The sequence below is a fragment of the Ochotona princeps genome, chromosome 24 (assembly GCF_030435755.1).
Source record: "Ochotona princeps isolate mOchPri1 chromosome 24, mOchPri1.hap1, whole genome shotgun sequence".
Taxonomy (NCBI): Eukaryota; Metazoa; Chordata; class Mammalia; order Lagomorpha; family Ochotonidae; genus Ochotona; species Ochotona princeps.
The window spans coordinates 10,291,975-10,303,636 of NC_080855.1; the positions used below are offsets into that span (position 1 = coordinate 10,291,975).

Genomic DNA, 11,662 nt, shown 5'->3' on the forward strand with positions numbered 1-11,662 from the left:
GCTTCCAGTGTTGTGAGGAAATAAATGCTGTGAACTCTGCACTTTAAAATGGTTTTGCGTTACATGAATTTATTTAAGATTTATTTATTTTTATTACAAAGTCAGATATATATAGAGAGGAGGAGAGACAGAGAGGAAGCTCCTCCGTCCGATGATTCACTCCGCAAGTGACCGCAACGGCCGGTGCTGAGCCAATCCAAAGCCAGGAGCCAGGAGCTCTTACAGGTCACACCAGCGCCGAGTCCCAAGGCTTGGGCCATCCTCCACTGCTTTCCCAGGCCACAAGCAGGGAGCTGGATAGGAGGTGGGGCTGCCAGGGTTAGAACCAGTGCCCATATGGGATCCTGGCGTGTTCAAGGCGAGGACTTTAGCCTCTAGGCCACGGTGCCGGGCCCATGTTAAATGAATTTTACCTTAAAAAAATGTGCAGGGTAAGAGTGGGGCAGGGGGCTGTTCAGTGGTCTGGTCAATTATCAAGAGATCTGCCACACAGCTGAGCCCTCACCACTCTGCCAGCTTCCCCTCTGCACCTTAGGATCTGGTAAAACGTTGCTCTTCTCTCTGGCCTGTTTCTTTTTCCTGATTTTTAAAGGTTTATTTAAAAGGCAGAATTGCAGAGAGAGGGATGGAAAAATCTTCCATCTGTTGGCACACTCCCCAGATGGCCACATTGGCTGGCACTTGCCAGGAGCTTCATCTAGATTAAGCTGGCTGAGGCAGAGGTCACAGGGCAGACTCTGCAAGGGCCTTCATCGTCTCCTCCCTTCTTCTTTCTGCTAAGCTGTGAAGGTCCCATGTCCCCCGCCTCGGAACCCGCAGGACAGAGCACGCTCCACTGCCTTACTTGGTGCCACGTATCCCCGTGAGTACCTGCTCCAACTCCCTGGCCTAGCTGGAATTCTGGCACATTCTCTGGTCTCTCCTATTCCTATCCTGTCCCCTACCACCAGCTTGGGCACTAGATCTTGCAGGGGCCCCCTTCCCCTGGACTGGCCCAGGGAAGTAGACCTAGGGTGGCCTGTAGCTGCCCACACTTCCTCCACACCCTTCAGGGGAACTTCCTGGCTCCAGGCCCAGGCATTGGTCCCCTGGTGTCCAGCTGGTCACAGAGGTGGGCTAAAGGAACCTGTTGCTGCCAGGCTGGGAGGGGCTGAGCAACCTGGGTTTGAATGGGCAAGCAGCTGGGAGCCATTCCCAGGTGGCAGAGTCCTCCCCTTCTGGCCTTCATTGTGTCCTTGACCTTCAGCCCCACAGCATGTGGGGAGGTCAGTATTGTTGGCTCATTTGAGAGGAGCTCAGTGACCTTGAGCTGTGGCTGCTCTGTCCCGCTCGGTTCCCATTTCTAAGCCACGGTTTTAGAAGCTTAGGCTCCCTAGGACCAGGCCAGTGGACTCCTGGGCTTCCTTTCCCATGATTGTTCTTGACACATACCAGTCTTCCTCTGCCATTCCCAGCCCTAGGCTCCAATGCCGGAACCAGCTCAGCCACTTCAGGCTCTCGCCCAGCGATGCTTACCAGGCCACCATCCCTGCCACCCCTGCTGCCATTGATGCTCCCCCCACAGGACCCCCAGCAGGCCCCAGGATTCACCAGACACTTGAGATCTCTGCACTTCAAGTCTCGAACCAACGTGCAGCCTCCTGGGGAACCTGCCCACCCGTGAGCCCCCCACCACTGCCCGTGACTCCCCATTCCCCTAGCAGAGACCTGGGCCCTTAGCCTGGCCTAGGAATGGGCAAAAGGCCCTGGACATAGCGTGGGATCTGCATAAGGTATTTCCCCCCTGGAACCCTGTGGCTGCTAAGTAAGTATGCACACAAATGCAAACAGCACAATTCTTACAGCTTTTTATAAAAAAAAGTTTAATTCCTCAGCCAGTTTTCAATATGACATAGACCAAGTGGTTTTAAAAACAATCATTTTATTTAGCTGGGACATTTCATCAGAATCAATCCTAGTTAGAGCTGCTGTCACCATGCACTCAGACCAGGTTCCTGTTGGAGGTCAGTTTTATTGAGTAAATCTTTCATTTTATGTTGATTATCCAGCCCAGTGATGACTGGGGCAGTTTAGGAATTGGTGTTTATTTCCCTGCTAATCCATGAGGACCCTGGTGCCCTGGCACTTGCTAGGATTGCACTGACTCACCCAGGCTGGGCCACTGCATGTCTTCCTGGTTCTCATGCTCATTGCCCATATGTTTAGATGGCAAAGGGCCAACCCTGAGTTCACAGCCTGACTGTGTCCCGAGTGACCAGCCTGGAACAGCACAGGGGTCACCCTGTCCCATTCACAGTATCCATAGCTCCTCTCTGCACACCCCAGGGTTGAGTTCCTTCCTGGGGGGATGCAGGTCTTGCAAGTCAGTATGAAGGGTGCCCTGGCCTTGAAGTCATTGGAGCTGGGGACACCAGGCCTGTCCTATTCCCAGGCCTGCTCCTCAGCTGCAACATCCCTGACACTGACTGCCCTTTCCTTTTTCCAAGGTCCATGTCCAAGTGAGGCCAGGCTCCCCCGACCCAGGTAAATCGCCTGTCTGGCCACCTTGGTGGATACTGGCTGACACAGGTTCAGCCCCCAACCCCATCACAGATGAGTATTTCTGGCAACTTCTACCCATAATAAAATTTGTTGTCTTGATTGTGGTGAGGAGACTGTTGTTTGTCCCATGGAGGCTGGTCTATCTCTATAGGGGGATGGGTTGGGACTTGTTGGTCCCTCCCCTTGGCCATTACTCCAGGTCCAGCTTCTGGCCCACTGTCCAGAGCCATTTAGAACCTAGGGTGCTGTCAGGCTTACAAAAAACCTTTTCCCACATCTTCCACAGCAGCCACCTGCTCCTGGGAGCTATAGTAGCATGCTGGACACTGGGCACGAATAGAGGCCCTGGCCAGCCCTAGCCCCCACTACTAGGAGCTGCACCTGCTAGATACTGTGCTTGGTGCAAGGGCCCAACTTCCACCCCCTCCACCTGCAGGGACTGGAACCATGGCCCCAGGACTAACTGGGGACAGCAGCTGGTATGAGGTCCAGGATGGCCTACTTTAGAGTCTGGCTTACAGGTCCCCTAATCCTCATAGTTGTAAGCCCCCTCCCCAACTGTCCTGGTCTGCCCCACTCTGCCTGCCTCTTGAAAGCTACCTTCCTACAACCTGAGAAATGAGTGCTTGGGTTGCAACCTGCAGCTGTCAGGCTGCTCAGCCGTCATTCGCGTTCCCTCCTTGTGTGCTTCAGGTGTTGGGGACTTCAGCTCAACAGTAGGTCAGCAGGGCACAGTCCCCAAAAGGGAACAGGGACCTGTGGACTGATGCCAGGTGGGAGCTACAGGCCTTAGAGGCTGGGACAGGCAAGCTGTGCCAATCTGGGGGCCTCTAGCAGGTGCTCAGGGACATGGCCTCCCTCATCTCAGCAGAATCCCTCTCCATCACACCTCTAGCCTGGACATGAGTGGTGGCTGGTTTGCCCAGTGAGGTGGCTCCCCGGGCACAGAATTTCATTTGAACAGATGTGAATTGGGTACAAGGGCTGGGATAGGAAGGAGACGTTCTTACAGAGGGGGTGTTGTGTGGACATCCTGCATGGCCCAGACATCCCTACAGTGAGGTCACAGGGCCTTCTGTCCCTTTCACAGACTATGGACTCTGCGACCCTGAGGTGGAAACAAGTGACAGCAGCAAACCTGTTTCAAGTAAGACCATTTACACTGGCTGGATGACGGAGACTCCTCAGGGACCCTGCACCCACCACCACCCTCATGTTCATGGTTTTTTGGGCCCGAGATCCTCCAAACATACATAACAACAAGGACAGTTTTCTTTTTTCTCCTCCCACCCCTTCCTCCCTCTCCTGGGACCTATAAAAACAACCTACTCACCTCTAATTGTAGCCTTGCTATTACCCAGGAAGCAAGAAATGGCCCCAGAAGGCCAAGAACTTCCCCCTTGCACTGTGCCACCAAGACCATGAGCATCCTGGAAGTAACCCCCCATGCTGCCCCACTCCAGGGGTACTTGGTACTCCCACCCCAAAGTGAGCTGTATTAAGACTCAGTAGAAATCTGCTGAACTGTAGTCGAAGAAGTTGAGAACTTTCCAAAGGCAGGAAACTGGAAACAGCCCTGCTGGAAAAGCTCCCCGTTTTGGCCAGTGTGAGCCTCTGCTACCATGGGAGATAGGCACCAAAGGACTCATCTGTCCTCTGCTGGGCGGACAGACAGGCGCTGCTGTGAAAAGCCCCTCAGACTCGCAGGACTGCCCCAACAGTAGCCTCCAGGACAGCATGGCTCTATGGCCACCATGAAGCACATTCCCCAAGAACCTTGGCTGGCCCACTGGTGACCCTGGGCACACCAAGCTGTCTCCAGAGCAGCCCAGTGTCTGGCTGACTGGCAGAACAAGTCCCTCTCTCTGTAGAGCCAGTCTGCAGGAGGAGCCCTGCGTGCCCACAGAAAGTTCCTCTGTCACTGCTTACTGGGCTGGTGCCTGCTCTATCACATATACTAGGGCACCCCCTCAGAACCCAGCTGATCCACATTGGAAGTATCAGTGGCAGTAGGGTGGTAGGGCAGGCATGGCCCCAGCATGGTGGTTATCTTTGGCCAGCTGTGACCTTGAGGACATATGTCAGAAGTGGGACTCTCACATAACCCTCCTAACAACTTGGTGAACATGTCACCTGGTGCTGCCAGTCCCCAGTGGGGAGGAGACATGCCTGAAACCCAGCCCTGTCATGGATGCAAATGGTGTCCTCTGGTGTGGAATTCTGCAAACAATCCAAAGTCAAGTATGCTGGCTGGTGGGGTAAGGGTGGCCAGCCACTGAGGAATTCCTGATAATTCAAGTCCTTCTGGATACCCCATCACCTTTATTACTTGGGGGCATCCAAGTTGAACTGCTGAGCTACTAGGCTCTGGGTGAGTATGGCAAGAAGGCTCTAGGTGCCTTGTGTCACAACCGAGTTGCTGGGTGTATGGTATGCCAAGACGTCCATTTCTGGCTCTCCTCAAGTCAGTCCGCAAGATGCTCCCATACACTTGGCAGGGCCTCTGCATCTGCTGGGAAACACTGGAGTTCCCAAACCCCAATCCTGTCCCTCCCAGTTCCCAGGCAACTCTCTTTTATGTCTCCAGATTCCTTGCTTGGGGGCACTTACCAGCATTTGGATTCCAGGGTCTGCCATTAGGCAGAGGTCAGCCATCTGGGTGCATACCCAGCACTTGGGGCTCTCAGGAGTGGCTGTTATATTAGGGGCCCAGGACTCGCGGTTTGCTTGACTTTCCATCCCCAGGAGACTGTGCGGTGTGGCAGGGGCACCAGAAGTGTCTGTAGATCTGCAACTGGGGTGCCCTGACTCCAGTGGGTAGGCTCCAGGGTAGTGCAGCATGCCAGTGCAGGGATGACGTCAGCTGTGCTGGGGGTAGAGAAGCCGGCTCTGGAGGACCCTTGGGTCTCTTCCACCTTAATGAGACTGTGAGACCTCCAGACCCAGAAATGGGCTTGCTGGTTCAGTTTTACCTCTAACATTTAATAGATGTCCAATGGGTATTTCTTAAACTTCAATGTGCATTTGGTGTAGGGCTCCTGTTGGATTCAGATTCTGATCCCAGGCCCTCCATCTCTGACGAACTTATGACGCTGCTGGCCTAAGGGCGTCACTTGGAATACCCAGGGTACAGGCCGCTGAGGACCTCTTGGGAGTTGAATCTGCATGCTGAGGCTGTACTAGGTGCTGCCTCGCACACCACTGACACACAGTCACCCAGCCACCTGCCCAGACCTGAGGACTGACAGGCCCAATACACTTGCCTCTGCAAGGCTAATTTTCCTATCACTGGGAGAGGCAGGCAGCTTCTGGGAACTTCCTTCTCTCCTACTGTATGGAGAAGCCAGAGTGAAGGCTCAGACTGGTGTTGAGGGCTGTGAGACCACCACCCCACCTTCTGAAATGCAGCTGCTCTCGGCCCAGACCCCATCTCTAAGCAGGGACTAGGTGCAAGGCTGCTGCAGAGCTGTCAGCCTCCCTAAGCGCATTCCCCCTTAGGCAGCCTACGGGGCAACATCGAGGGCTTTCTAAAGATGTTCCAGGAATCCCTTCCCTCATCATGGGCAAACATGGGGCCCCCATCTACGCTTGTTTCCTGAGCGACTCATCTGCACACTACCCAGCTACATGTGTTGTGGGCCTGTGTCTACCCAGGGAGGCTGGGCAGTGTGTCTAGCTTGGAGCCAGCCACTGGATCATAAACCAAGCAGAAATGTCCTTATGGGGAGCCCCAGAAGACAGATGTCGGCCGTGCTAACTTCTAACTGGGAAGTCAGGATCTGTGCAGCTGAGCAAGGGGACAAGAATCCGGGATTCTGGGAACACAGACCAGAAACTAAACTGACAGGACAAGCCTCAGGTGAGCAAGAAGCCCCCAAAGCATGTTGTGGTTGAGATAGCAACAGGCAGCAGTGAGTGTGGAGCCAGGTCAGCTGGGGTGCCCCTCCACACGGAGCTGGCTGGCAGCAGAGCCTAGGGCATGAGGCAAGACCACAGAGCCTACTGGTGGTTTGGAATTTTCTTGTCTTTTGTTAAAAGGTGGGAAGGAAATGGGTATAGGAACCCCGGGCTCTGGGGAGGCATGCAGGCTGCCCCAGCAGGCAGGTGCTGGGGGGTGGGTACAAGAGTCCTGGAGTTTCCTATGATCCTTTTCTCTGCAGGGATCGGCAATGCTGGCTGGCAAAGGGATGAGATGAGGAGAGGCAGAGCTCTGGGGAGAGGGGCTGCGGGCAAGGGGCTCAGGGCTCACCTAACATGCAAAGTCCAGCTGCCCCCAAAACTAGGTTGCCTTTTGAAAAGTAGCATAAATACACAAACACAGCTACACGCACACATGCGGAGAGGGCTCTCATCTCCAAGGATGGGGGTCTAGGCCTGTCGACCCCCCAAAGGCGCCAGGCCAGGAACCAGCACTGAGAAGTCTTCTGCAGCATACCCGGCGTTGGGCTGAGTCGTGGCCTCTGAAGTTCTGCTCACCAGGTAACCAAACCACTCTGAACTAGGTGTCTTGTGCCTATGCTCCTGCTAACTCCCGCGTGTACAGCTGTGCGTGTTGGAGCAAGGCACATCCCTGCCTGGCTAGAGTGCAGTCTCTTCCCTCCAGGGCTCCAGGGCACGGGGTGCAGACAGAGGAGGGGTGAAGGGGACCCCGCAGAGACATCCTCTCCCCCACCCCACGGGGTCCTGGCCTCCGGGAGGGGGGAGGGGCCTCCCTTATCTCTCTGCCTCCATGGCCGGGTGGGCCCTGGGTTCTGAGGTGGCTTGTTGGGAGGCCAGGGGTGGCCAGTCTGAAGCCGGGGAAGGGGGTGCCGGAGTCCACAAGGGCGGCTGCGGCTGGTGGTGCTGTGGACCCCCAGGGGGCGAGGCCGCAGTTGGCCAGCTGGGTGTTGCGAAGCTGCTGGTGGCGGCATGGGGGAAGTGCGGCGGGGGCGACGTGGCTGTTGTGGCCATTGGGCTGCCGCTGCCGCCACCGTGGAAGCTCTCGGAGGCCTTGAGCCGGGAGAACATGGTGAGGGCATCTGGGAAGTTGGGGGGTGTGGCAGGGGTGTTGGCGGGAGTGCACATCTGTGAGGAAGAAAGGAGAGAGCAGGGGTGAATACTCCTCACCAGAAGGCTTCCCAGGCTCCCACTGCCTCTGAGGAGGGTCGTGTCCATATCCCTGGGAAGCCTTTGTGCCCCCTTTCCCAGATGACACTTGGGCAGTACTCTGGGGCAGCTCCTTACTCAGCAGCTCTCAGTGTAAGACCCCAAGATATGCAACCCAGTCTTACCAGGGGCAGGTTGGCAAATCCACATTACCCAGTGTTCACCCACTGGCAGAGCCCTGAGGCCTTCACAGGGCCATACCCTCTTCCCCCAGAAGTGGGAGCCCAAGCTCCAGAAGCCCATCTAGGCTGCCCACAGCATCCTCACAGCTTCTGGCCTGTCTCCTGGGGGTCCATGCCTGCAAGCCCCAGTGCACTCCACCTGCAGCTTCCCTGGGTCAGGGGTTGCTGTGTGTTCCACCAGCCCAGCCTCCCACTTCCTTGCCCAGAGCTAGAGGCCCCCACCAAGGAAAGCCCATGGGTGCCAAGGGCCACTTACCATTTGGTGGTGGTGGCTGTAGGGGATGTTGGTCTCCTGGAAAAAGGCGCTGAGGGCTGTCTGCAGAAAAAAGGTCACACTTACCCTCCAGTACCTGTGAGCCTGTGGCTGCCCTGGTTCCCAAGCTCCTCTGGGGCTTACTGCAACCATGGCTATGGTGGCTGAGGACCAGTGGCTAGTCACTACTCACCCCTCAGATGTCTGGCACCTGTGCCCTGGCCCCTGGAGCCATCCCGCAGTATCTTGGCCTCTGACTTATAGCCTCACCTGCTCCGTCACCACCTGGGCAACGGGAAGGCACTCTTGCTTTCCAACCCTGTTTGCTCCTGTCAGTCACAGGGGGGTGGGGGTAAGGAGCAGGCCTGGAAGGTAGACACACCTACTTCTTGGCCCAGCTCCACCTCTACTGCCCCTTGGCCCTGCCCCTGCCAGGCCACAGCTTCCCCATCTGTACCTCACAGACTAGGTGGCTTTCAGGTGCCCCTCCTGCAGTAGTGACCAGAGACTGCCATGTTCAAGGTCTCTCTCACCCAGGCCTCCCAAGGTATATTCCTGTGGTGGCAGAGCAGGATGGCTCCAGGATGAACCCAGCTCCCATATCCATCTGCGCCTAGGCCACCTGCTCATGGCCAGCACTGCGCTGGACACATGACACACCCCTGCCTCCCTCTACTCAAGGCCACACTGGTAAAGTGCCAAGGTCAGCAGGTCCCACCAGAATGGGAGGGCCAACCTTTGCCAACCCCAGAGGCAGGAACCAGTGGTGGCCATCAGGAGGTTGGGGGAGAGGGCTGGTGGCTGCCTTCCCTGAGCCAGCTTAGCTGTTCCCAGGTCCCGGGGAGCCGAGGTGGGGGGCCTCCAGGAGCCTCTAAGAGAGATGCTGGCGGGGAAGGGAAGGAACTGGCTGCTCTTGCACAAGTACTGGGTGAGGGAGGAGGTCCAGTGTGCGCGCAGCAGTCCTGGGGTGGGGCCTGGCCAAGTTCCAGGCCCAGCCAGCAGCCTTCCTAAGCCCTCAGGCCTGTCCCCACAACCAGCACTGCCCAAAGCCCGCACAACTTCCTGACTCCTCCCCCACCCTACACACCCAGATACCAGCCAGGCTCCCAGGGCTGGCCTTCAGTTTCTTGAAAGCCAATGAATGATTCCTGGAATCTCCTGCTGGAGACTCCCCGAGTGTCCCCAAGGGGCTGTTTGGGACTAGGGCACCAAGGCTGGTCTCCTCAGCACAGACACACTTTAGAAACTGCACTGAGGAGTTAAAGGTGACTGCTGAAGGCTACAGTGAAATATCTGTCAGCCTAGGCTGGGGCCCCTCCCCTGCAGCCTTCTGCCCCCATTAGCACCTGAATCAGCCACCCAGAAACACTGCAGGGTGCAGGATGCCAGCCAGGCAGGAAGGTGGGGGTGGGGGGGAGAAGGCTTAAGCAGGAAGAACCCCTTACTGCCTCTCAGGCAGAGGCTGAGGATGGGGGCTCCCAGTCCACTAACATTTCCCCAAGTCTCCCCGGTGCCCCCATTTTACAAATGGTGAAGCCCAGATGCAGGGAGCTGAGGGCTGGAAGCTCCTGCCCCTCCTGGGGACAGTTTTCCCCCACAGACACCTCAGTCCTGGCAGCTGCTTTCGTAATCCAACCAGGGCTGCCTGAGGCACCAGTCTGGATGTCGGGGCGGCTGCCAGGCTCTGTGGGCTAAAAGTCCGCTTGCCAACTGGGCCCACTTCACACCAACCACCTGCCTGCCCAGCCTCAGGCAGGGAGAGAGCCCAGCAAGCAAACTGCCATGAATGTGGTTTTGCAAGTTTTGCCACATCCAACCTTAGAGACAGGGATGATTAGGGTTGTCGGGAGACGTGGGGAGCAGGGAGGTTCCTCTGGGTGGGGCTGTCTGGGCGAGGGGACAGTGCCTGGCCACTGAAGCCTAGAGCTGGACTCACACCCCTACACACACACAAACCGAAGCAGTGATACAACCATGAGTGGGGGAGTGGAAAGGGTTACGGGCAGGAAAGAAGAGCCTCCCAGTCAGTCCCCACTGGGTCCTGGCACCACACTGCTGTCACCTGGGACAGCACCTGGAGGTCACTAGTCGGGTTTTGGAGGAGGATCACCAGGTGGCTCCTGGGTGGGATAGGGTGCCAGACCGGAGCTGCCCCACCTCCAGTTGTGCACACCACACCTGCAAGGCACTCCACTGGCGTGTGTACACACAACCTGGCGCTGGCGCGCGTGCACGCACTCCACACACTATACACCGGGAGCGCACCCGGCCGCGGCGTGTCCACACAGGCAGGCACCGACACGACACACGCTTCCCGTAGCGGATGCGCGCCAACGTGCCCAGGTTACCCCACCTCGGGGTGCCCGGCGGTCACAAGCGCACATACGTAAACACTGGAGGCGCCCGCGCGCGTGTGCGCAGCCATGGCCCCCCACCACCCCGGGGCGCTTGGAGGCCCCACCACCACCTCGGGGGGGCAGGGTCCCCCACCGTCCCGGGGAGCACTCGGATCGCAGCCCGGCGGCTCCGCCCTCTGGCCCAGCTCGGCCGAGGCCCGGGGCGTCCTCCTTCCGGGCGCCCGCCCGACGGTCCGGCCCCGCCGCGCTCCGCCCTCAGCCGTTACCCGCAGAGAAGCGGGGCGGGGGTGTCCCCCGCTCCCCCAACTCAGCGCCGTCGGCGACTCGGGGTTCCCCGCGAGGTGGGCGGCGTGTCCGGGGCCCCAGCCCCCGGCCCGTCCTACACGAGCCGGCCGCGATCCGGTGGGCACCGCGCCGCACGTGTGCCCCCACCCGCGCCCCGCAGCCCCGGCCGCGCACCTCGAACTGCCAGTGGGCCGCCTGCAGCAGCTGCTTCGCCTGGTCGGCCGCGCACCCCGCCGTCAGCACGAACTGGTTGATCATGAGCTGGTGTTTGAGCTCGTCCATTTTCACGAGATGGCGCCGCCGCGCTGCCCGCTCCGGCCGCCTCTGCCTCACGCGTCCACCATTAGCGAGCCGGCTCCGGCTAATACAAATATTTACTGTGCGGCTCTGACTCACCGGGCCTCGCCTCGCGCGGCGGCCGGCACGGCATGCTGGGAGTTGTAGTCCACACCGCCCCGGGCGGGGATGGGTCGCTGTTCTCCGGCTCTCGGCTGGCCCCACGCAGCCGACTCGGGCAGCACGTGGGAAAGAGTACGGCCTCTGGGACAGGGAAGGGAAACCAGCAGCCTCGGGGTCCCCCCTCCGGCGGGACTCCCACTTTTCCCACACAAGCGCTTGTGATTTTTTTTTTTTTTGCCGGAAATCTCAGCCGTCCGCGATCCGGCGCTAGGACACCACGGAGACAGTTGCTGGAGCGACGCCGAACTCCCACTCCCAGAATGCCTCAATTTATTTGCATCGGTTGTGCCCGGTGACGTCTCTGAATGAGGCTGTTGCCCGGCCAATGAGACTCAGTGAAGTGTTAGGACCTGGCCATATAAGGTAAACATAGCTGACCGTCCAATGAGGCGGCGACGGGGGCGGGCACTGCGTGGCGGAGGCGGGGCCGGAGCAGGGGA

General features: G+C 58.2%; 1 protein-coding gene across 1 annotated transcript; it reads right to left on the minus strand.

The window, feature by feature from the left end:
* Positions 1-6,547: 6,547 nt before the first annotated feature.
* UBALD1 (UBA like domain containing 1) lies at positions 6,548-11,483 on the minus strand. The gene is made up of 3 exons (XM_004586715.3): positions 10,938-11,483; positions 8,125-8,184; positions 6,548-7,605 (listed from the first exon to the last, which is right to left on the minus strand). The coding sequence occupies exons 1-3, from the start codon at positions 11,043-11,045 to the stop codon at positions 7,255-7,257; spliced, it is 519 nt and encodes a 172-aa protein (XP_004586772.1). The 5' UTR covers positions 11,046-11,483; the 3' UTR covers positions 6,548-7,254.
* Between the last annotated feature and the right edge of the window lie 179 nt (positions 11,484-11,662).